Source organism: Barbus barbus (assembly GCF_936440315.1).
Source record: "Barbus barbus genome assembly, chromosome: 27".
In the NCBI taxonomy this organism is placed as follows: domain Eukaryota; kingdom Metazoa; phylum Chordata; class Actinopteri; order Cypriniformes; family Cyprinidae; genus Barbus; species Barbus barbus.
This window is the reverse complement of record NC_136755.1, coordinates 11,455,327-11,483,034: the sequence shown is the minus strand read 5'-3', so window position 1 is coordinate 11,483,034 and position 27,708 is coordinate 11,455,327. Positions and strand designations below refer to the sequence as shown.

Genomic DNA, 27,708 nt, shown 5'->3' with positions numbered 1-27,708 from the left:
AGTTCGCTCAACTTATTTTTGTAGGAGATTTTCAACTTTTTGTTGAATAAACTTAAAACAACAAGTTGAGAAAAATAACAAATCTGCTGAAGCTGGTTGCATTAAAATTTTAAGTTGGCTCAACTTTTCTTTTTTACAGTGTAGACGAATAGGAAGGGGAAAATTCACAAAACTAATAGGCCAATTTTTGTCTAAAATTTATATTGCCCAATATTGTTTATTGTAAGCAATATCACACTCACACTCTGCAATGCTGAATATCTGGATGTCATTCTAATATTGTGGAATCCTTGAGAATGAGAATATAGTTCCTCCTTCACCCAGAAGAGGGCAGCCAACCACTGGACAGTATGGACAGTTTGTCACTCCAGGCCCCAGGGCTGTTGTCAGGGCGCCAACTAAACAGCCAATCCCTGGCAAGGTTGTACATGGGGATTGAAATGCTGCCTAGCAACTGATTATTGGGTTATGGGGTGTTTTGCCCCATTACAATGGCATTAAGGGGACAGCAAGAAGATCTATCTATCTATCTATCTATCTATCTATCTATCTATCTATCTATCTATCTATCTATCTATCTATCTATCTATCTATCTATCTATCTATCTATCTATCTATCTATCTGTCTGTCTGTCTGTCTGTCTGTCTGTCTGTCTGTCTGTCTGTCTGTCTGTGTATGTGTCTGTGGGGAAGGACTAGCTGTCAGGGAAGCCCATTATTCATTGGCTGGAAGATGCTGATCCAATCAGAATATTATATTATGAGAGAGGGAGAGAGAGCACATGCAGACAGTTTAGAGCGAATAGAGGGAAGGCGAGGAGGGTAGCATGTGCATGAGTGAGGGATGAGTGAGGAGGGAAGAAGAGAGAGAAGGCATAGATATCAACACATACCACGTCACAGCAGCAGATTGCAGGCAGAACGTCAGAGCAGAGAGGATATAGCCGCATAGAACCAAAGCCAGCACTATCATTAGACACTGAATCAGGAATATAGCATCGGATACTGTTCTACCTAAAGCTGGAGACATACTCTGTATGTGGAAGAGAGGCTGTGCATGTGAACAGAGAGAACAGCACAGCGTGATACAGCCCTGGATAAGTGTGCGGTTAATGAGAAGAGTTAGAGAGAATGAGTCTTGACCCTGTTCAGGTCATGAAGATGCAAGACCCCATACCCAACAGCTGCCTATCAGCCTCAAACGGTGATAGCCAAGCATCCTGGGACAACAGTAAGGATATCCATGAAAATGTAGGTTCTACAAAGAAGCCCAAATCAGTAAGTGTCCCATTTGTGAATTTGTGAAATTCATTGTGATGTGAATTTTCCAATCACTTCTGTCCTTTTTCTGGGGAGGCCAAACTTTTGTGGGCTATCTAGTGCGTGGAATGTTTACATACAGTACTGTATGTGTTTCAGCGCCCACTTTTAAGTCAGCCTTTTTTTTCCAGTTGCATTTCCAGTCACTTTACCCTCATACTGATCTGTAGCTTGTCAGAACAGCATAATTACATGAAATATAATTACAAGAGGAGCATAGCCTTTTATGTTGTGATGCCTGGTTGTGGTGTCAGTGTTTGTAAAACAGAAACAGAACAGGTTTCATGGGAAAGGAGGGGGGTGATAGCACTATTAGGTAACGGTACTAATGTAAGGAGATAATGCCATCGGAGGTACAGCAGGTGCAGCTCAATTTAAGTTGTCCACTGCTTATTTAGACTCTGCTAACACCACTGTAAAGATATCGAAATGCCATCTGTCATATTTTGTGCATGGCGAATAAAATAGTGACACTGCTGCCAAGGGCAGAGCTTTATAATAGGACGTTTTGTCTGGCCTAGTGCATTTGTTTGGTAACTTAGAGAACTTTAAATGTGTTATTAAAGGGCACAGTCACATAAAAACAGCTCAGCGTGTGCAACAGGCAGCTGGCCAACACCATGTGGATAATTCCCCTCTTTGCTGTAGCCTTTAGCTCAATACTTACTCTAAGCGTCACTGGCCTTTTCCAGATCTATTAATAACCAGCAATGGCGTTCTCCTCTTTGTTATCCTCTTGTATTCTCCCATTTCCAACACTTGCTCTGCTTTCCCCAGACTGACCCAGAAGTGATTCATGATTCCTGTTCCTAGCATTGTGGGTATAGAAAGTCACCACCCACAAAGTTTGCCACTTTGACCTGTATGAATGAACCCACATTGGCCAAGTGATGGAAATTATATTAAAATATATTATTTGAGTGAGTGATTTTTTTTGTACAGTCTCATTAAAGTCTTACATTGCAGTCTTACATACACAAAAGTCTTGATTACAATAAACTGTTAAATATTTCCAGCGTTATTGGCGTTACAGAGGCAATTGAAGGCATTACAGTTTATATACTGCATGTACACTATAGTGTAATTTGTCAAAATGGGAACCTGCCATTAGACAGCTACATATAAATGACAATATACATACATTTCAATATTTACATTAATTTAAGTAATAAATGTTGTAAAATTACAACAGACGTGTGGAGTCACAGTCAGAGCCGATCCTCCCTATACGCAGAATACACATGCTGCGTAGGGCCCCTGAAACACCAGGGGGGCCCCTTGCTCTAAAAGATGTCTTAGAATCTTGATGATAAGATGATAAAGAATCTTGAATAAATAGATTATTAACATTAAATAAATAATAAGAAGAAATATATCCTGAGCAGCAAATCAGTAATATCAGAATAATTTCTGAAGGATCAAGCGACACTGAAGACTGAAGAAATGATGCTGAAAATTATAATAGAAAACAATATTACAATATTATTGTTTTACTATATTTTTTGATTTTCTTTCAAAAGACTTATTATAAAACATAAAAATATTTGTAAAAAATGTACAGACCCAAAACTTTTGAATGGTGTACAATAAAAAGCACAGGGCAAATTGCAAATTGTTATTTTTTGAATCGGTAGCAGTTTTTCCAATATTGTTGTTGGTCACCATGATAGGAGGTTTGGTGATTCGTTTCTCAATAAGGCTTGTCTGTTATTTGCTTTCTGCCCCACCTGTGTTTTCCTATTTATTTCCAACTATGGCAGTCTCATCCATAGAACATATATATGTATTGTGATATGCATTACATAATAGACAAATCTGTATGGCTTTGACGTGGAGGTTGATATGAAATGTTATTTTATGAAGGGACCTGTGAGACGGGCCAGGAAGGTGGAGGGAGGCATATTCTTTGTAAGTATTTTCAAAGGGTCATGCAGATTTTCACCGTCTCATTAACAATCTGTTCTGCTTTGCTCTACTAAACGCATGACCTTTTGAACCATAATACGGACTTACACAAATAAATACGTAAATGCATTTTAAGAGCTCAGTTTGATGGTGCTTTTAGTACATTTGACAGTGTGTTTAAGTCACATTACTGGGTGCAAAGAAAATTCATTTCGAAATCCATTTCTGTCTTTCAGTAGATATATCAGTGTGTCTGCCAGTGGTGTTTAACAAAAGGCAAGATATATAAGTTTTCATGTGCCTGTGCAATGCATTCAACATTTTTTTGCTGTATCCATTAGAAATTGTGATTTCCTGTGATTGACCACACATGAAAGGCAGAAAATGGCAGAATGAAAAATTAGAATAAGTAGCATAACCACAATATCACACACAGTGGTCCAAAAATCTAAGATGAAGAGTGAAGTGAAAATCCTTTTTTATGCATTTTTTAACACACACACACACACACACACACACACACACACACACACACACACACAGACATGCACGCACACACAAATGTACAGTATATAATTACAGAAATTATTTAGCAGTCAGAAAAATTAACATGAATTTCACAAATTTACGAATTTCTTTAGTGACTTAGAAATAGTGCAGAATAAAAATTTGAATATAAACATTTAAAAAAATTTTTTTTTTTAATATATTATAAAAATAAATATTTTTCACTAAAATATGGTCTATAGTAGCGGTTCTCGACCTTTTGGAATCCATGGCTCCACTGGTCAAAGACACTATCTGAAGGCCTCCCAAGATACTTCTGCTATCATTTTATTTTAATTTTATTTACAGAAACCAGGAGTGGTGATATTCGAATAATTAAATAAAATATGTATAAAAAACTAAAATGATCAAAATGCATGATTTCAGAAGCTTTAATAACAATGGTCTTCAGGGTTTACACTTTTTACCACTTCTTGTCTTTTATAGTCGTATGTGATTATTTTGTTTTGTTGTGCTTCTTAAAATTATTTTTTTTTTCTGACAAATGGAAATTTTACATAGCTAGAAGAAATGAAAAAAGTAAAAACAAACAAAAAAAATCTGTTCATTATAAAAACTACACTTTTTTAATAAAAAAAAAAAAAAAAAATAATAATTATAATAATAATAGTTTCTATGACTTTCCAGGTCCAGAAATCACATTTGTAAAGTTCCCTCATATAATCATTTTGTGCACGCGTGTGTGTGTGTGTGGGGGGGGGGGGTTCCCACTGGTTTATAGGACACTTCAGACTCTTTCCTCTCCTCTCAATAACTCTATCTTTCTATCTTTCTTTCTTTCTTTCACGACTTTTCCCCCCTTAACATTTACCCATTTCCCTGTGTTTTGCCTTTATATTTCTGTCTGATTCTGAACTCTAATATCTGTAGTAAAATATCACATATAGCTGGGCACCAAAGTTGTTATTTAAACAATTAGGATAGATACTAAACAGCAGGTCAATGTTCACTCTTCCTGATCTGTAAAGGGCTTTTAGAATAAATGTTCCCTCTAACAATGTGCTGGATAGTTAAATTCTTGCCCCATTGCCCCAACTGCCGATTCCTTCTGTAATGCAGTGGCCACTTATCCACTCTCATTTTCCTGGTAATGTCTCATTTCCACAACCACCTGAAATACCCAATATCATCAACAATTTCTCATTCCTGGTCAAACCTCTCAGGATCTCCCATCACGAGCGAGAGATGTGACACGGCTCATCTGGAATAGCAAATCGGTCTCCGGTTCTTTGGGGAAAGAGACTGTTAACTCAACACAGATCAATTTACACAGGCTTGTCCTTTTCCCTTAACCCCCCAGGCAGTACATGTCTGGGGTTGGAGGGTTGTCACTCTGTTGAGGGCGTGTTGAACAGCACGAACAGAGGTCTACGTCATGCGGCAGCCCCTTTCCAAAATTAGCCCTGCTCTTCCTGGTGGTTTCCTGTGACAAACTCAGCTAATGTGTGGCCATGTGACTATACATAAGCACTGTACATGTTTTATGCTGTGCTGCTGGGAATCACATTACTGAATATATATCACCTGATGCATCCTCGGCAGTTTCCACTACATAACACAGGTTGACAACATTACTTGGAAATTAATTTTTGTATAATCACTAGATCACTTTTAGTGGTCTGTGTGGCTGCATGTGAAATATTGATTGAACAATAAAATTGGGGAAAGAGCTATTGTGATGACCATGATAATCTCAAATTATCCAGTCCTGTCCGATCTACTCTGAAACCGGAGATCCTACTGTGCTCTTCATTAATCACGCTATTCGTGCCTTCTCACCTTAAAAGATAATCTGTAATGACGCATGATTGCTTACTGTGGAGAGATGACTACTGCATTTCGTACTGTTCTTTCAGCTGCTTTATGCACGCTACAGAATTCATTTCTTGCTGGCTCTTTTTAAAGAGATAGTTGACCCAAAAATGAAAATAATTGTCATCATTTTATGTAACGAGTGGTCAGGCTTCTGAGCTATATTTTAAGTCATCTGAAGTTATGTGATACATTAGTGGCATTGTTAATCAATAATTTCTCACTTCGTGTGTGCTTATGTATATTCAAATATGGTGCATTAAAGGGATAGTTACCCAAAAATGACTTGAAGGTGAGTAAACAATGGCAGAATTTGAATTTTTGGGTGAACTATCGGTTTTAACATGTCTTGCCAAGTTTTAAATAAATGATCTTAAATGTCACTGGTTCTTATATTGAACAGTGTTATTGTACACACCAAAAGTAAAACTATTAAAAATATATTTTTTTGTTTAAGTAAAGATTAACTAAATAACTAACTGTATATATATATATATATACACACACTCACTGGCCACTTTATTAGGTACACCTTGCTAGTACCGGGTTGGACCCCCTTTTGCCTTCAGAACCGCCTTAATTCTTCATGGCATAGATTCAACAAGGTGTTGGAAACATTCCTCAGAGATTTTGGTCCATATTGACATGATAGCATCACGCAGTTGCTGCAGATTTGTCGGCTGCACATCCATGATGCGAATCTACCGTTCCACCACATCCCAAAGGTGCTCTATTGGATTGAGATCTGGTGACTGTGGAGGCCATTTGAGTAAAGTGAACTCATTGTCATGTTCAAGAAACCAGTCTGAGATGATTTGAGCTTTGTGACATGGTGCATTATCCTGCTGGAAGTAGCCATCAGAAGATGGGTACACTGAAGTCATAAAGGGATGGACATGGTCAGCAACAATACTCAGGTAGGCTGTGGCGTTTAAACGATGCTCAATCGGTACTAAGGGACCCAAAGTGTGCCAAAAAAATATCCCCCACACATTACACCACCACCACCAGCCTGAACTGTTGAGACAAGGCAGGATGGATCCATGCTTTCAGAATCAGAATGAGCTTTATTGGCCAAGTATGTTTACACATACAAGGAATTTGTTGTAGTGACAGAAGCTCCACAGTGCAACAGAAAGACAGTAACAGGACAGGACACAGGTAATAAAAACAAAATAACAAGAAATAGCCAATAACCAATGTACAAAGCAGCAAAAAAAAAAACAAAAAAAAAAACACAATATATAATATATAATATAGGCGACTATGTATGTACAGGTCAAGTATGTGCAAGTATCTTCATGTTCTTTACTCCAAATTCTGACCCTACCATCTGAATGTCGCAGCAGAAATCGAGACTCATCAGACCAGGCAACTTTTTTCCAATCTTCTATTGTCTAATTTTGGTGAGCCTGTGCGAATTGTAGCCTCCGTTTCCTGTTCTTAACTGAAAGGAGCAGCACCTGGTGTGGTCTTCTGCTGCTGTAGCCCATCTGCTTCAGGGTTTGACGTGTTGTGATGGTATTCTGCATACCTTAGTTGTAACGAGTGGTTATTTGACTTACTGTTGCCATTCTATCATCTCTAACCAGTCTGCCCATTCTCCTCTGACCTCTGACATCAACAAGGCATTTTCGTCCACACAACTGCCGCTCACTGGATATTTTCTCTTTTTCGGACCATTCTCTGTAAACCCTAGAGATGGTTGTGCGTGAAAATCCCAGTAGATCAGCAGTTTTTGAAATACACAGATCAGCCCGTCTGGCACCAACAACCATTCCACGTTCAAAGTCACTTAAATCCCCTTTCTTCCCCATTCTGATGCTCGGTTTGAACTTCAGCAAGTCGTCTTCACCACATCTAAATACCTAAATGCACTGAGTTGCTGCCATGTGATTGGCTGATTAGCAATTTGTGTTACCAAGCAATTGAACAGGTGTACCTAATAAAGTGGCCGGTGAGTATATATATATATATATATGAAGTAGATGAAATAGAATGAAAAAAATCAACATAAAAAATGAGAAATAAAATTAAACAAAATAAAAAACTGAAATAAAGTAAATTTAAGTTACAGTACACAAATAACTAAAACTGAAATAAATATAAATGAAAGCTAAATAGAATTATTTTTTGAAAAAAGGAAATTGTTTTAAAATATTTAAGAAATGACAAAATAATTGAATAAAACTACTAAATTTATTACTAAAATTAACAGTATACAATATGTTAGATGTAAATATACCCATATACCCGAGCTATCCTGGAGATGACGATTATTATAGTGAAAAAAATATATATTTTAAAATTGTCACACAAAGCTATGATTTGACTTCAGAAGATTTCACAAGTCATATAGACCACTTTTATGAAATCAGTGCACATGCTTTTAACAAACAGAAGAACCAGGCAGCCTGTACTTGTATGTTATATGCTCAACATTTGTAATGAATGTCTCACAGGGAAAGTCTCACTCTTTCACCATCTCTATTCAGCCCAAACCAGAGAATGCAGTCACCATTGCTGTGTCGTCGCGGGTTCTGTTCCGCACAGAGAAAGAGCAGAAGGTGTTTGAGCAGAAAGGAATAGAGGAGTACCTCAGGTATCAGGTGGAGCATGAAAATGAGCCCTTTGCTCCGGGCCCAGCATTTCCATTTGTTAAGGTAATAATGCACAATAAAATATAATGCATTATCAATTTATAAAGAGTTATTTTTTTACACAAAAACTAGGACATTGCCTTAAAAGAATAGCTCACCCAAAAATGAAAATCTGCTGAAAATTTACTTACCTTGAGGCAATCCAAGATGTAGATGAGTTTGTTTCTTCACTAGAACAGATCTGAAGAAATTACATCATCCAATGAATGGGTGCCGTCAGAATGAGAGTCCAAACAGCTGGTAAAAAACATCACAATAACCCATAAGTAATCGACTCAACTACAGTCTCTTGTGAAGTGAAAAGCTGCATGTTTGTAATAAACAAATACATCATTAAGATGCTTTAACTTTAAACAGTCACTTCTGTCCAAAATGAGTCTATAATCCATAATAATGCTTCCTCCAGTGTAAAAATGTCATACCCTGTTGTCCTCACACATAAAAATCCACCAACATATTTGTTTAGAATAGTTTTGAACTGTTTTTGTTCGTAAATCATGCCGATCTGTGCACATTTCTCTCTTGATTCAGGCAAGATGACTTTTTCACTGAAAGCAATATTATGTATAGAGGGCTATTTTAGCTGGAAAATATGTTAATGGTGAATTTGTTTATTACAAACACAAATGCTGTAAACTATTATTAATAGTTTATTAATACGATTATTTTGATGTTTTTATCAGCTGTTTGAACTCTCATTCTCTTATTCTCATGCTGAGCAAGTGACAAAACGCAAAATTTCTCCAAGTTTTTTCCAATGAACAAGCAAACTCATCTGCATCTTTGATGGCCTGAGAGTGACCTACATTTTCAGCAAATTTTCATTTTTGTGTGAGCTATTCCTTTATCAGTATTGACTGCAATGTTCTCACTGTCTACTACTTACTTCATTTGTATTCGTATTAATACACTATATTGATAGTATACAACATTTGTGTTTTAGACACATTATATTGTGTGTTTTCTCAGGCACTGGAGGCCGTAAATACCCGGTTGCGGGAGCTCTATCCAGACAGCGAGGAACTTTTTGATATTGTGCTGGTAACCTACAACCATGCTCATGTAGGCATCAGACTGATCAACACCATCAACTACCACAGTAAGTATAATTTGCTGATCTTCTAATAACCTAGATTCATACTTTCCACAAACATGTACATGGTCAGAAAGGTCCATTCTAACAAACAATGCTACCCTTGGGTGATCGGTGTTGACAATGGATGATAGGATAATTACACTGAACAAAATTATAAACGCAACACTTTTGTTTTTGCCCCCATTTTTCATGAGCTGAACTCAAAGATCTAAGACTTTTTCTATGTACACAAAAGGCCTATTTCTCTCAAATATAGTTCACAAATCTGTCTAAATCTGTGTTAGTGAGCACTTCTCCTTTGCTGAGATAATCCATCCACCTCACAGCAAATTATACTTACTGTGGTAGTTGATGGTGTTGATCAGTCTGATGCCTACATGAGCATGGTTGTAGGTTATTAGGGGTTCAAGCACGTAGTGCTGAAACCCTATTGTAATTGTTAGGATTTTTACATTTTTTTTAATTATTATTCTTCTCCGGTAAAACTGATTGTGCAGCCCAAACCGTAAGGCCTAGAGAGCTGAAACTTGGTCAGAACGTAGTAGTATTGCTCGCTACTCAGATCCAAAGACCCAATCGGCCTATCGGGTCAAAAAGGCGTAATTGCTCATAGCTTTTTTTTTTTTTACATTTTTGGAATCCTTGTGTCAAGGCCAGCCAGTGAATTTGGGTCTAGGAGGTCCCGTTTTTGCGCAAAATTGAGTGATATTCGAAACCTACTTTTGCGAACTAGTCCTAGGTTTTTCGCCCGATTGGAACCAAACCACTGCAGAAATATTCTCTGGACAGTGACTATCAATAATTATATAAAAAAGTTGAAATTTCGACTCACTGTTGCAATGGGGCCCCAAAACGTTTGAAAGTCGAGGGCCAATTTTACTAAAAAGTCTATAACTCAAACTCTATAACTCTGGTCAAATAATAAAAAAAAAATTGTGCAGATCTGCCACTTGGTGGCGCTATAAGATTGAAAAAACTATAACTGGGTAAGCGTTGGTCTGATCGTCATGAAATTTGGTTTGAAGTGTCTTTGTCCGAAGTGGCACAAATATCTATAATATCTATCTCAAAAAACATGGCCGCCATTGGCAAATTTTTTTTAAGCACCTCTTTGACAAGGTTAACGGAGGTCGATCGGAACGAAACTCGGTGGGCATGTTCGACTCATGGCCCTAAAGGTCTGTAAGAATTTTGAAAGAAATCGCCCACTAGTTGGCGCTGACCAAATTTTTTGGCTCTGTAATCACGTGGAGTTTCACACATCTACACAATATGCATATCATTAGATCTCCTCATAATGAACATCTTTGCCCCAAGAACCATTGCTGTCAATCAAATCATTCATTAAATGTTAAAAACCTACTTTTGCGAACTAGTCCATGGTTTTTCGCTCAATCTTGATCAAAACACTGCAGTATTAAGCTCTGGTCTCTCTAGATCAATAGTTATCAAAAAAATGTTGAGTTTGTACTTTGGTTAGCTATAACGGGGTCATTTAGAAAAGGGGCGTGTTTACATGTACCCAAATGCCTATAAAACCTAATCGAAAACTTTATGAAACTTGGTGAAAACATGTGTCAGATGACTCTTAACAAGCATGCTGAGATTCATAGAGATTGGACCATAGGTGGCGCTATAAAAGTTAAAAAGGCCTTTAAAACACAGGATTTCTATAGTAAATGCCCTTCAATTGCAATAAAATGTTCATATATTCATTTATACACTATATCTTCATATAATATGAGAGATCTCCTCATTCTGAACAACTTTGCCTCTAGGATCACTGCAGTCAATCCAACTGTTCTTTAAATATTTAAGATTATTTTAAAAACATACTTTTGTTAACAAACCTTAGGTTTTTAACCCAAAATCAATCAAATCAGTGCAGTACTATTCTCTAGACTCTCTAGGTCAATAATTATCAAAAAAAATGTTGAACATTTGCATTTGGACAACTGTAACTGTCATTTTATAATATGTTCTTTACATAGTGTACCCAAATCCTAAAAGAAAGCCCTCAACTTCTCTCAATGATGCATAATTTCATTCTAAACAAGCATGCAAAATTTAAGAGAGATTAAGCAAAAATAACACTTTAATAGTTATAAAGCTTAAAACACAGTGTTGTATGAGAAATTCCAATTTATAACCATGGAAGCGGAAGACCACTAATAGGCTTATTAAACACTAAAATAGTACTGTTAATAGGTTTTCTTATGATATTATAAAATCACTGTTTTAACATTTAAAATCACTTTTAATTAAAGTTGACCATTTTATTCATACAGATATGCCAGTTTTTATAATATTGCCATATTATGATCACATGAGAAAACTGAAAATGACATATAAACTCTTAAAAATAGAAGACTTGCAATAAGGTTTGTCACCTATCACTATACTAGTTTAATCATTTAATTTCAGTGTGTGTATGTGTGTTGTGTTTCTGTGAGCCTATTCTCCATTTTGGATGTGTTTAACTGTCAGCCATACATCCAGGTTGACCAAGACCACCTTAAGTGCTTGAACCCCGGTGATCGCTGCTTGCAGCTATAAATATATATATATATATATATATATATATATATATATATATTTTTTTTTTTTTTAAAGAATAGAATTAGAATAGAGAGTGCTAGACAAATAAAGATGGAAGAGATGTGTTTTAGCCAAATCTTGAAGATGGTTAAATTGATTGAGTAGTCTTATAATGTAATAATGTAGAGTTAACGCAAAATTATTATCATTATCTCAAAATAAACACCTTCAGGACGATACAAGACACCACCACTCACCAGAATGTGGACGGGGGTTCATTTTACTATACTGATCAGTTGACTGTCCCTTATCCCTTCTTTTACTCCTGGGCAAACTTGGCTTGACATGTCACGTAAATCAAATCTGCTGCTGATGGCTTACTGAGCTGGCACCCATGTGTCAAAAGCTAAAAGGAGCACATTACCCCAACATTTCTCACCAGTCTAAGTTTCCATCTGTTAAACAGTTCATAACTGAGGTGTCAATCCCTTATGAAAATTAACCATGGTTTTACTACAAATAAAACCAAGAAAAACCAAGGTTACTATAGTTATGGTAACCACAAATTAAGCATAGTCTTGCAACACTAACCATAATTTAATCATGGCATTTGTAGTAAAACTGTGGTTATACAAATGGTAATCAATGAGCAAAAAAACCATGGTTACTACAATTTACTATAATAAAACCATGCTTAATTTTCATAAATAGTGAATGTTCTAATTGAAGACTGTGACCGTTTAACATTTACATTTTACATTTATTCATTTAGCTGACGCTTTTATCCAAAGCGACTTACAATTGCTATATATGTCAGAGGTCGCACACCTCTGGAGCAACTAGGGGTTAAGTGTCTTGCTCAGGGACACATTGGTGTCTCACAGTGGATTCGAACCCGGGTCTCTCACACCAAAGGCATGTGTCTTATCCACTGCGCCATCACCACTGCGCCATCACCACCACCACACGGTTTAAACACGGTTCAAATAAATTTCTTTTCTAACGGCCATTCGTTAAAAAGGTTTTTACAGATAAATTAGTTATTCCCACTTTTGATAAATTTAAATGTGTACTGAAAGGAAGACTCCAGTCATGTAAAAGCTGTTTTATTTTAAATGGAAATAAGAGCGCCCATTTTGAGATCTCGAGATTTATCTCTGTAAACAAAATAATCATGGTTAAATGCTAATAGAGCATTTCTACAATTCATTGTCTTTGTTTAGAACTGCAAACACACAACTAGGTGTCATTATAAATCACGGACTGCTAAATCAGCCACATTTATATTTACAGATCATCGCTCTTTTTAAATCACACATACTTTCTCAAAAGGCACCCTTTATGGGTAAATAAAGTACAAAAGTTTACCTTTTGAAAGTGTACTGCCTCAGAACAGCTCTTGTAAAAAAAATTTCTGAGAGTATATTCTTAATAAAAAAAAAAGAAAAGCATTAGACTGGGTGCTGGATATGGTAATAACTGATTAAATGTGTAACAATAGCTTGAATGCAATGTAAGTTGCTTTGGATAAAAGGGTCTGCCAAATGCATAAATGTAAATATATATGTAATAATATCTGGTTTTCATGAAATATTAATTGCTGTTTAATATTCTTCTCTCGTCCCCAGATCTATTCATTGAGCGGTTCTGCATGACAGGAGGTAGTAGCCCCATTGGGTACCTGAAAGCGTGGCATACAAACTTGTATTTGTCTGCTAATGCTGAAAAGGTTAAGGAAGCCCTCGCTGAAGGTTAGTACACAGTAAATATCTGATAACACATGCAACTGCCTAGTGCTTCATCTTGTAGCTCAATTACATTCAGTAAATCAAAGGAATGTGACATTTTTTGAGCAACAAGCAGTGCACAAAGTGCTAACAAGAGACCTTTGATGTTATTTTAATGAATACAATATTCATCAGAATTTTTTTCCGGCCAAATAAAGTTGTGTAAAATGTTTTAATCAAATTGAATTCTCAAATGGTGAGTAAAAGTTATATTAGGTGTATGATGCAGAATTGGTCTCAGTGACATACAAAGTATAGCAAAACCATATGAAGTGAACTTACCAAGAAACCAGTTTAAAAATCACGAACAGGTGTGCCTTACAGACATTAGACTTGTGGTATATTTAGATAGCATTTGAAAGGTAACCTGTCAATGGCTTTGAATGATGAAAAGTGCCAAATTACTTAGTGGTCATGGTGACTCCAAAGGAACTGCTCTTGCAGTTTGCCATTTAAAATGAGTTTGCCATTAAATGAACCTTTGAGCACACGAGCACCATATTGTATGTTGCTTTGTTCACATATTACAGTCATCAAATTAATTATTGCGGAAATAATTGTGTATATAAAATAAGTTAAATAAAACTAACTGAAGTGGTGGAACGCATTGAACTCCAGATCGACTTAACAATCCAATGAGCTATTTGTTTTACTGAGGCTTAATGGGTCCTAATGTCTTTAAAGGACACCCTTTAAATGTCATTCATCACACTGCTTTTTCCTTTAGGCTGGTGAGCTTTGTGTTTTCTTGCAGGGATTGCAGCAGCCACCATGTTTATGCCAGAAAAACAAATCGAGGTGTCCGAGACCCAGCTGAGAGTGGCATTTGATGGCGATGCTGTTCTTTTCTCTGATGAGTCTGAGCGTATTTTTAAAGCCCACGGCCTGGACAAGTTCTTCGAGCATGAGAGGGAAAATGAAAACAGATTATTAGATCATGTAAGCACTGCTATTTTTACTCATTTGAATGGTTTATATTTTAAATATGATACAGAGCAAATGTAAAATGCATGTTTAAAGTAACATGTATATTTAAATAAAAAATAGATCATTTTTGAAAAAATTATATAAATAGATTGAAAATTTGCACTCATCATCAGGCCATCCAAGATGGAAATGAGTTTGTTTCTTCATCGGAACAGATTTGCAGAAATTTAACATTACATAACTTGCTCACCAATAGATCCTCTGCAGTGAATGGGTGCCGTCAGAATGAGAGTCCAAATCTTGATCTGTGCATATTTCTCTCCTGATTCAGATGAGACAACTTTTGCACTCGAGAATATGTTATCATATTTTTGCCAGAAGCAACGGTTAAAAGTTAAAAATGTCTTAATGATGAATTTGTTTATTACAAACATGCAGCTTTTCACGTCACAAGAATTAACTGATGGACTGGAGTTGTGTGGATTAGTTGTGGATCATTGTGATGTTTTTATCAGCTTTTTGGACTCGGCACCCATTCACTGCAGAGTATCCACTAGTGAGCAAGTGATGCAATGCTGAATTTCTCCAGATCATTTCTGATGAAGAATTCATAAAATTTTCATTTTTGGGTGAACTATTCCTTTATAATCCTTTATAATTATAATTTTTGCATATGGTGCCACTAGTGGAGTAAAAAAAAATTACACACGTCACCTTTAAATTAGCAGATATTATATGTAAAGTTTTATATAAGGCTAAATCTCTAGGACTGAGTTTTCTTGTTCTTTAATGTAGTTGATGCTACAATAGACATGCTGTTTAATACTGTATATATGTCTACTGCACAGGGGCCACTGAAGGGTTTCCTGGAAGTGCTCGGGAAGCTTCAGAAGAAATTCTACGCTAAAGGCCACCGTATGGACTGTCCCATCCGCACCTACCTTGTGACGGCCCGCAGCGCAGCCAGCTCAGGCATCCGTGCCTTAAAGACTCTCCGTGCCTGGGGACTGGAGATGGACGAGGCTCTTTTCCTGGCTGGGGCACCAAAAGGCCCCATGCTGGAAAAAATCCGGCCCCACATCTACTTTGATGACCAGATGTTTCATGTGGAGGGTGCTGCAGAGATGGGTGCCATTGCCGCCCATGTGCCCTATGGGATTGCACAGAAATACCCTCATAAAAAAAAGCACTAATGCAGGAAAATAACAAAGACGAATGGGGAAAATATAAAGAGGCATATTATGTTCTTATTTTGGAAGCGACGTTCAAGTTGCAGATATTTTTATTTTGTAAATTCGGTCGTGCACTCATTGGATCAGGACCTCAGTATTTGCTTGGCCTTTTTCTATGACCTATGCAAGGACACACACAACATTTAACCGATTCAACCCTGTATTGTTCTTCTGCACTGCCTCAACATCAGCAATGCTGTACATGACTTTTGAAATATTCATTATGAATGAAATTTGACCAATGTGCCTCTGCTGAAGCACTGCAATGAATGGTCATTTTCATCTAAGCATACGTTTCTCAGCGATGGTTTGTCAAAATATACATGACATCAACTTACTGTTAAAATGGAATGTGTGCTGCTATTCTTATATGTAAAGTGACAAACGAAAAGGAGTGATACAGAAATGGTGTTTACACAGTGTGTGTTTTGAACCGCACGGTATAATTCAGCAATAGACTGTGAAGGGTGTTGTTGTTTATTGCTGTAGATGGTGTTGTGTGAGCAAAACTACAGTATTCTTTTATGTAATCTAATGTATGTATGTCATATATATATGTAATGGAAGGAGTGTTAGTCTGTAATGTAATGTTCGATATTGATAAGAAGCCATAATATTTTACATATGAGAAAATTAACTACTCAGAATCTATCGAAAGCCATGAATTTTTTGTTTTCTCATCTGCATTCAATACACTACTGTTTAAAGTTGAGTAATTATAGTTAGTAATATATTTTGAAAGAAATTAATAATTTTATTAAGCAAGGATGCATAAGTTTCCACAAAAATATTAAGAAGCACGAATGTTTTCAAAATTGTTAATAATCAATGTTTCTTGAGCAGCAAATCAGCATATTAGAATAATTTCTGAAAGATCATGTGACGCTGAATACTGGAGTAATGATACTGAAAATTCAGCTTTGCATTACAGGAATAAATTTTATTTTAAAATAAATTACAATAGAAAATGTTTTTTTGTATTGTAATAATATTTCACAATATTATATTTTAATGTATTTTTGATCAAATAAACGCATCCTTTTTGAACATACGACTTTTTTCAAAAACATTAAAATATCTCCAAACTTTTGAGTGATGGTGTAAATATATGTTTTTTTTAAATAAATTGTTAAGTATTGATTACTTTTGTGTCCTGTATACCAAAACGTGGATGCTGATCCACCTATGTCCATAGGCCTCAAATAAAATGTGACAGACCAGCTGCCTCCTCCATAAATGTTTATTTATAGAAATGTGTCACTGTACAGTTATTCTAATATGGACTGAGAATGTCAATATTATGAAGGACAAAACATATATAATGCAAAGATTATGATTTCATTGAAAAAGATACAGTTTACGTATGTGATTTGAGGTATTTTCAGGCAAACTATGCTACTTTTGGACAATTATGATGGCTGGATTATGAATTATGAACGCAATTTCCTGTGTCATCCTATTTGTAGTCACAATAATGAAACACACTCTAACCAAGGCTAGTTAATTTTACCAAACAATATTTTACAGCCATTTTCGGATTCTAAGAAAATTACCTAATAACTTTTAATGTCATTTCTTAAATTATCAGTTAATGTCATGAATACTGATAAAGATAGTCAAAGACATTTCCAACACTGAATAAACCTTCTACTCATTAAACTGTATAATGTAGAAAAAAATAAAGTCATTAACTCAGAGAAGCAAACATCATTTCAGCTTTCATTGTGCTCTATAATCATAACTGTAACTAATGGAGAATGTATTGTTCTCTTGAACTTATATACAGGATGTTATACAGGATGTTCTGTTCTGACCGAATGAAGAGTTTTTAATGGTTTTTGCTTTTAGAAACTAATGTGAAAATCTACCTTGATACAAAAGGTAAAATTTTGAGGAATGCAGAATTTTATGAGGACACAGAACTTTTGTATCCATGTGCAACGTGGCACAAAAAAAGTCTTATCAGTTTCACCGTCACCATATTTCCCCTATAAATGCTGTGTAGACAAAAGAGTAATTGCAAAATAGTCCTTCAGCTGTTTCTTGTTCAGTTTAAAGAATGAAGTGTTTTATAAAATAACATTTTTGGGTATATTTTTTGAGAATATGTTTTAGCAATCCTGGCATGCACCTCCTTAGCATCACATTAGGTGGCAGCAATGCTTTATGCGATGCTCAATGACTGCCGAGGATCTAGAAGCTAAAGACCTCAAAAACAATATTAATGCTACCATAATCTCAAAATAAATATCTTAAAACATTGATGAATAAGGAGCATTTATATACTTTAGACGTTTATTATTTTGTGTGTCACCCTACTTTGCATAATCGATCAGATTTCCTTGTATTTGCAGTGCGAGCGTCTAAGAACAGGACTAAAATTTGTCAGTGTCCAAGCACTTGTTAAGCTTAGTGAGGATTTGAAATTAAAAAGAGAAGAAATGAATGCTTTCTCTGTTGATCATTGCTGCTGGTGCCAATTACCCAGAAGCCTCGCCAAAATGCAGGCGCAGATAAACTAGAGGGCTATCAAGCAACTGTGCCTCTGAGGCGCCATCGTGGTAATGAGGCCATCGTTGTCCACCCCATGTGTAGTGATTGATCAGAGATCGTTTTATTACTTCTGAGAAGTGCTGGGGAGGGACTTCTGCCATCAGGCTGACTTTATAATACACTGTTCTCAAACGCTCTGTAAATAAGCAAATGAAAGTCTGCTGCTAAACAGAATTTCAATAAAATGGTCATTTGAAACTGACTGATTAAGAAAAGCTACCCAGGATACATTTGAACAACACCTTCATTTCAATTGCAATTTAAAGGAACAGTTCACCCAAAATTTTGCCGAACATATACTGTCAGGCCATCCTCATCATGTCTTCAGATTTAGAGAAATTCAGCATTACATCTCTTGCTCTGGAGTGAATCCTCTGGATTGAATGGGTGCCGTCAGAATGACAGTCCAAGCTGATAAAAATCATCATCTCAGTAATCCACAACACGAGTCCAGTTCATCATGGTCATCTTGCATGTTTGTAAGAAATAAAGCCATGGAATACAGATGGATACAGATAAAGATGTAGTCAAAGACATTTCCAATATTGTATAAAACAGTCCAGAACAGCTCTAAACAAATATGTGGGTGGATTTGGATGCGAGAAGACAACAAGGGATGGACTTTTTCACGGAAGCAACATCTTGAAGTATTTGTTTATTGCATACATGCAGCTTGTTCCTTAATAAGAAATTAATTGATGGACTGGAGTCATGTTGTAGATTATTGTGATGTTTTTATCAGCTGTTTGGACTCTCATTCTGACGGCACCCATTTACTGCAGAGGATCCATTGGTGAGAAAGTGATGTAATGCAAAATTTATCCAAATCTGTTCTGATGAAGAAGTAAGAAGTAAGGGTGAATACATTTTCAGCATTTTTAGGTGAACCTTTCCTTTAAGAAAATGTAGAACTATTGTATATAACTGACGGTTGTATTGTTTTCCATTGTTCTGACAATTTTAAATGAATGAGGATGCATGTTAACAGTTTGCCCATAGAGGCACTTCAAACTGATTATGTGTTATAAAGCTCACAGAAACTGAATTCTGCCAGCAAATCGATGGTGATGCTGAAACTGTTTTGTTTGCTTGGCAAAACCATGCTGTTATGCACTCAGGAAAATAAATTCATAACACTTTTACTTCCTTCCTGTAGTTCTGCAGTTGGTTCATTGTGCACTGGCTTGATAAGGGTCTCACAGAGTGGAACATTACAAGTCGAGGCAAATTTGTGGTTTTTGATACGCTTGTTTTGTCAGAGACACATTATAATTGCATTTTCTGTTGAAATAATGAGTGTGGAATTTTTTGGAATAACCTTAGGTCAGTATGAACACAAATCTAAACACACCAGAGCTCGCTACTTTTGACAGCTGCTCTGTTATGACATTTGCCAGGCTTGGCTAATTAGAGTGGTTGTAAAAATGCACAATGCAGGCATAAAAGCATTTCTTTAGTCACAACAAGATGTTAGCGGTTCTGTGTACGGTATGGCAGCTTGTATGTGCTGTACTTGGACCATTACATCCAGTAGTATTAGGCTGAACCAGCTGTGATCTGATGGGTGGAAGATTATGACCGAATTATTGCGAGCTAGTGAGCTGAAGCCACATCTAAACTTATTGCAGACAGATGGAGAGAAGTGCCGTGAACTCATATGATCTGTTTGCCACAATGCAGGGTCGCCCTCTCGCTCAGCACGGCCTCGCTTCAGTTAATCATGCAGTCTCCACTGCTGATGTGTCTTTATGCATTCAGACCAATGTTTAGCAAATATATTCCACAGAAAAACATCTTCTCATCAGATAGGCTGCAGCAGGTTCTTTATACACCTAATGTTTAATATCCTGTCTAAAATTGATAGCCTCATGGCCCTTTGATGGTAGTCAATGAATTGGCCTTTGTGGCAATGAGGTAATAGTGAGGTAATTGAACTAATAACAATAATTAGTCTCTATCAGCAGCTGCGGGAATTCATTAGGGAAAATGTTGGAGATTGGACATATGGCCCCGGGGAGTTAATCATCATTATAATCCAGTGCCATGACTGACCACAGGATTGGACTGTAAAGGGAATTTACTCTTGTTTTTGCCCCATTCTTTATGAATTTCTCTACATGAATGTATGCTATCATAAAATTACAGATAAATAATTACAAATAAATATAAAATGTAAACGAAAATGTGCTAAAAAGAGGTGTCCCTTGTTAATATTTTTTTCATGCATATTGTAGATATAGATTTGGGAGCAGGGAGGCAACTTTGCAATTTTCCAAATTACAAGCTACAAATTTTTAAGCTCTAATAATAACTAATAATCAAGTTACATAATCCGAAATAAATATATTAAAACTATTTAAGACAGCTTTTTAAAATAAATATAGGATTATAACTAAATTATCATTAAACTTAAACAGATAAATTTACAATAATCAGAATCAGAATGAAACTGTACAACGAATGAGAGCAGCAGCACTGAACTACATATTTGGTAGAAAAAGACAAAACGTTGCATGGGGTTTTTTAGGGACTTGTAAAGGCGAATTGTTTTGTATTAACTGATTCATTTACATGTACTGTCTTGAAGATTTTTTGATTACTGAATCGGACTTCTGAACTCTGCCAATGAGAGTGAATACAGTTTAGGAGACCATGCAAGGCGATCTGTAATATGATATATTTAACCTTATAGCACTCTCATTCATCCATCTAATTCGCGCAGGACTCTTGTAAGTAGTCGATGGACCTTCTTCACGTTTGCGGGTTTCTCAGCAGTGGAAGCATTGTTGTCAACTTAGCAATTTTGTTGCTTGATTTAGAAACTTTTCAGACTACCCACCCTACCAACTTTTTTTTTCTTCAAAAAGCACCTATAGCAACAAATTTATCTATTTTTTTAATTAATTTGGCAACTTTTAGCAACTTGAAAAGTGAATCAAATTATAAAAAGGCATACATTTCCCCTCTAAATTACACTAAAAGAAAAAACATTAATGAGCTAGCCAGCCAAGCAGCACATCAGTGTAATGGGCAAAACGAGACGAGATCTATTTGATCTATTTGATTTGACTGTTAGAGCTTTTTTAACAGACATGGTCAGAAACAGGCAGGGTCAAAACACCAGCAAACAGGTATGGCACAGGCGAGACAAAAGAGTAATCCAAGGACAGACGTGATCAGTCTCTGGCGAACAATATCTAACAGGGCAAGGCAAACGGGTAATCCAACAGTCAAACAATAATCCAGGTTAGGTACAAATAGAGTCCAAAAGAAAAGACAAGAGAGAAATCCAAGACAGGCAGAAGATCAGGAAACAGACAATAAGGCAATACGACGTGACTAGACTAAAGGTCATTGCACACTGAGTCCGAAATATTCGTGTGAGTTTTTCCGTTTTTTGTATTCCTCATCCTTTCCTATCAAAATGCATGCTACGGATGCGAAAACGCTGATTGACACAACGTTGTCACAGATCGACCAGGCTCTCACTCCAGCCAATCACAGCGAGCACCCTCACCCACGTTCTAATGAGCACACCTGCACATCATCATCACCTCATCAAGACACATCATATAACCACACACCTCACCACAGTCAGACGTCCGGTCTTGTTCTTATGAAGTGGACTCCTGAATGTTATCTCAGCGACCTACCAACTACTTACCTGCCTGTGAACTTACCTCTTGTGTTCTCTCCGAGTGTTATGTCCATCCGTGTCCTGGATCCCTGTTTGTCCTCCCTGGAGCTTTGCGACGAAGCGTTGAGGTGTGTGGTTCCCGTTCATCCACGAGCTCCTGTCAGAAACACCACAGTTCAGTGATATTCCCATCTCATCATTCAATGTCTCTGCATCAGATACTCACCGCTACATTCTCCTGCCTTTGCTCATCTGTCAAATAAACCTTACCTCCTTTATATCCCGAGTGTGCAGTCTGCTTCTGTAACAAAGGTGAGGTCGTATTTATTTTTTAACGTGTGGATATTTCATTCAAAAATTTGGGACTCATTGTGCAATGACCTTTAGACTAGAACTAGAAACCTTTAGACTAGAACTAGGACCGGGAACTGGCTCCGTAAAGTAGCTATCACTAGGAGAGCGATAAATGCTAAACAATATTCGGCGATCAGAAAGAGGAAGTCCATGGCTTATAGGCCCGGTTTCACAGACAGTGCTTAGACTAAACCAGGATTAGGCCATAGTTCAATTAAGACATTTAAGTCATTTTTATGAACGTACTTAGAAAAAAAAAACATTGCAGGTGTGCATCTTGAGACAAAACAAAGGCACCGATATATTTTAAGACCAGTGCAAGTTTGAGTTGAGTTGAGTTTATTTGACACAAAAAAAGTAATAATTCACTGTTACAACCTTCATTGTCAAGGATAACACAATAAAGTTACAGCAACTTATTTCCATTGTGGTCCTGTTTCTTTCAGCTCAGACTTACATTTTAGTCGAGGATTAGGCTTAAACCTGGTCTGTGAAACCGGGGGATAAAGTGTGTTTGATTGGTTGCAGCTGTGTGTGTGTAATCAGTGCAATGGATGATGGTATATGTAGTCCGGGGTGACATGCAATAGTTTTTGTAGTGTGAGAGTCAATGTAACTGGAAGGCAACATCTGGTGGCGAGCAGACGGAAAATCACAGACAGGATTCGTGACAATCAGCCTGTAGAGAGTTGGAGAGAACTGCCTAGCAATACAGAGATGAGATGTGAATCAAGTTGCCAGCTGCAATAGTTCAAAAATATTTCTTCATTTATGATACGCATTGTTATTAGTTTGTTCCTATCATTGTTGATCAGTTAGGTACACTGTGGACTGCTGAAATACAGTACTTGTCTGCACAACAAATTTACGTTTGGGTACTAATAAAGATACCTTGACCTTGACCTTGATCACAGTCTTGTGAAAACGGTCCATTGGTATTCACCACAAAACAAATGCCATGTGACTCTGAAGCCGCAGAAAAAATTGGCACAGCAACGCGGATTTACAGGTGAAACCACAACAGTCATGCTATTACAAGAATCGGACACTGGTAATACATCTACTAAGCTAATGAAACATTAGCATTATATTTCGTGCTTAAAAAATGTATTTCTCAGAAAACTATTTTGGCTGTCTATGGAGAAGTTAGTGTAGTTATTATCTACCAGCAGAGGCTGACGAGGCCATATTAACCAGCTAAATTGCTTGACTTCACGTTTGATATTTACTTTGCTTTATTGCTTGGTAGTAAAGTTTATTACAAAGATAAAGGGAAGCGTCGTAGCGTTTTGATACGCTACAAAGCTACACATTTGAAGAACCAACTTCTTACTAGAAAATATGCATTTTTTTTAATTGCTACTACAAACATATTTACGTTAATATTGCTGTTTATTTTATTTATTTACTCGTCTAATCAAGAGATAATATTTTTGCATGCATATCCACGAACATCCCTCCTGAAAGAAAAACGTAAACCAGTCTAAGCTGGTTTGCTAGATTTGAGCTGTTTTATGCTGGTTTTTGCTAGTGTAAGCTGGTGTCCCAGCCTGACTAGATGAGAAATACCCAGAATCCTTTAAAAACCAACCAACAGACAAGCTATGTGTGTATAAAAGTAATTAGTTCCTAGTTCCTCCAGTTCTTCCTTTTTTTTTGATTCACTTTCTGCTGTAACACAGGCATCTCTTCATCAGACCAGCGCCTGGACTCCGATATCCCAAGAACAACAACCTAATTTGAGAGTGAATGAGTCTTGACGGATCCATCAAGCTTCAGAAAAATGCCTCTGATCAGCCAGAGCCATCAGTTCAGGATGATAGGCCTGAATAGATGACAGGGAGCTGGAAGGAGCCAAGTATTGGTAGAAAGCCTCGCTCCCTTTGCGACAGCTCTATTGAAATGTCTCCTTAAGCAAGCATGCAGATCTAATCAATAAGCTCATACACTGCCGGCCATTGATTTCTGTTGTGACTAAAAGCAACAGTTAGACGCATTCTTCTACCTGTGTCTAAAAAAAGAACAGCAATTTCTTTTTTTTCCACAGACGTCATTGTGGAACTGAATTAAATCTCATGGAGGCAGACAAGGATTTGTGTAATTACTTAACACTGACGTCTTGGTTACAAGCTTATATGACGATGATGTTTAGACATTTCATATAACTTCAAAACTCCTTTTTTGTACCCTTTATTATAATGTAAATTCGTAAATTTATTTATTTCAACATCTCTCTGGTGCTGAACCTGGACTTAATGGTCGGCAGGAGGTATCCATGGCAACAGGATGAGGTTGTTCCTCAGTGTGGGCAATCTTTGGTCAATCTTTACAGTATTTATTAAATTAGAAACAGCTTACTGCTGTCTCCATAGTAACCAGAGCCCAAGTAGCACCATTAGAGCAATCATGCATAACTTAACTTGGGCTCCGTACAAGAACAGGGTTCTTTATATTAATCAACACCTTTATAAGTGAACTCACAGTTTTTAAAGTCTAACTCTCAGAAACATATGTTTATAATGTGTTTTATAACGAGATTTGGCAGGAAGTAACACTTTACAATAAGGTTGTAAATGTAAATATCTGTTAATGCATTAGATATAATAGATATAATAATATAATATTAATATTTTGAATCTTTGTCAGAAGCATCATGCTATTTATAGCAAAACACATTAAAGTCGATTTTTAATAAGTGTGGTTGTTGTTAAATAAAACTATTAAAAATTATTTCCGATGTTTAAAATAAAGCTAAAACAGAATATAAATATTAAATTAAAAATTAAAAATATTGCCTTGGCAATTAATTGAAATAAGTTGAAGTGGAAGTATCAAAATCTCTAAAACTGAAATAAAAATAAATTTGTATAGAAATATTTAAAAACAAAAACTGATCAACATAACAAAACACACAAAAGTACCAAAACCTCAACTAAAACTTAAAATTAAAAATAAAACTATAAATACCATAATAGTATATAAATAATGCTAAAATAACACTGTTTTTAATGCAGCTTCCAGAAAAGAAGTCAAATAAAAGAGATGGTTTGTATATCTGATAATTAATTTACACAATTATTGTGAACGCAGTAATTGTTTTGTTTGTCTAAAATGCTTTGATTGACTTTAAATATCTTGCATTTAAAGACTGATATTATTCAAAGATCATACATTCCTCATCAGTAGGGACATTAAAACACATTTTTAATAATAAGAAATTTGTGCATTGTGCACAAGTAGCACTCCAAATAAAGTGTCATTACCATTTTTATATCAGTAAGTTTGAGCGATATGTCAGTAAATATGTTAATTCATTTAAACTATACTTAATCTGAAATAAATTTATTTTAAATATATAACTTTTTTACTAGGGCATATTCTGCCCACCATGATATCATTTGAAACTTGTATGTCTTTTTCTGTGAACCCAAAAGAATTGATATTAAAATGTCCAAAACATGTTAGGATGGGATTTAAAGTCTCATACTAAAGCATTTTGATTATTGCATTCATTAATATTTAACATATATAACTAATTGTAAAGTGTAACTGAACTGCAAAGTAAGCCTGATTGGGATACATCGCTGACACCTTGATGTAACCTTGCGGTCAGACTGTGGGTGGACAGGGCAGCAGTGGGTGGCTTGCTCTGGGTTTTTAGGTCCCTAGTGTGCATCCGTTATCTCAATAAACATGCTGTGTAGACCTTTTTGAAAATTCAGTGAAAATTCTGCTTAACTTACCTCAGTTATCAATATCTGTTGTTAAATTGCCAGAAAACGAACACATTACAACATTCACTGATTTTGAAGAGCTTTCCTCATCTAGTCATGATGCAAAAATTAACTCCAGCCATCAGCAACATCTCCAGATGTTACGCTCAGCAGCTGGTTGATCGAGTGCCCCAGGACTATGTTCATCCACATGGAATTTGCATTGAATTCCTTAATTTGCATCTGTCATGATGGTGGATGTTTTACAGAGAAAGATTTTGTGAGACACATTTGTTTTGTCTTTAAAATCATGAAGATGTGTGCCATTTGTATCCTGAAGCCAGTGACGCTTGTTGCGGTGCCAAATGTTGTCTTTGACGGTGTCTATTTAGATAAATTTTTTTATAACTGGCATATTAATGTGATGATCCAAAGCCAGGAATGAGATGAGAGTAGCGCTAAACAAATAAAAACCAAAAACCTCTTCGGCCTCATAAAGGAAGGAGCTGACTCCAACTGCCTCCAGATGTGCGCCTGTCCTCCAACAGTTATATTGATGGCCTAATTTTAGTAGCTTTTTATTAGAACCTAAATGTGCTGTAAAGGTCACTTATTCACCTCCCAGTGACATTTTAACTGTTGAGTCACACTTCGCCCTATGTGTGAAATGCTTGTTCTCGGAAATCAGGGTTATTTTATGTCTCTGTCAGTTTGATCCCGAACAACAGGCGTCCCTCCCCAATGCTGTTGATCTCCACTCCCTGTCAGGCTGCCCCGCTGGCCTCAAATGGCCATGTTCATCTCTCTCTCTGTGACTTTAAGCAGACAGTAATGTAATAACAGGGACCCTGGGTGCATAGACACGACATGTCTCTAAGGTCACGCAGATTATGCACCTTAAGCCAGTCATCATTTAGAAACTTAGAACTGAGTCATTAGAGAGCGTTAAAAGCAGCAATATGAAACTGAATGTTCGTCAGTCTTCGTTTTACACATTTGATGATTAAAAACCGCAGGATATTTGAGGGAGTCATGTTCTCAGAATTTTCCTGATTTGCTTCAATAGGCTCCAATGTATAACTCAGTTGAAGATGGTCATGTTCACATACATACAAGATCACATGAAGAAACCAACTACAACATATAGTAGCAATACACCATTAACCATGATTTACAAGCCTACTTGCTATTTCTAGTCACAGGCCTGTGGTTTTAAAGAGAAAGACATTCATTATTATAAAATCATGATTTTACATAAAATAAAAATATTAAAAAGTGACTGTTTCTTGTATTTGTGACTTCATATTTTATTTTAACCTTTATCTCACAAATGACCTGTTTTACGTTTTACACTGAAATGGAAACTGGACTGCTAAATATTCAGTAGAGAATTTGACTACCTCATAATGCTTTGGTGTATGCTCCATTTTACCAGAAGAGAAAGACTATAATTCTTAAATGTGTACAATATATCGTTCAAACTCATATTCAGAGTATAAGCAATGTGAGGGGTCAGATAGTATCTTAGTGACTTCCTTACGAACCGATATGATTCCAAGGTGTGATATTCTCTTTTCCCTATAATTCCCATAGCCATCTATACCAGA

At 36.4% G+C, this 27,708-nt stretch overlaps 1 protein-coding gene across 2 annotated transcripts; it reads left to right on the top strand.

Moving 5' to 3' along the window:
* The first annotated feature begins 835 nt into the window (after positions 1-835).
* LOC306847373 (cytosolic 5'-nucleotidase 1A-like) lies at positions 836-17,063 on the top strand. Of its 2 annotated transcripts, XM_079381285.1 has the most exons (7): positions 836-1,278; positions 3,184-3,228; positions 8,100-8,267; positions 9,234-9,363; positions 13,527-13,649; positions 14,440-14,624; positions 15,461-17,063. In XM_079381285.1, the coding sequence occupies exons 1-7, from the start codon at positions 1,132-1,134 to the stop codon at positions 15,803-15,805; spliced, it is 1,143 nt and encodes a 380-aa protein (XP_079237411.1). In that variant the 5' UTR covers positions 836-1,131; the 3' UTR covers positions 15,806-17,063. The 2 variants fall into 2 exon arrangements, with proteins under 2 accessions (XP_079237411.1, XP_079237412.1); XM_079381286.1 differs by lacking the exon at positions 3,184-3,228.
* Positions 17,064-27,708: the final 10,645 nt, after the last annotated feature.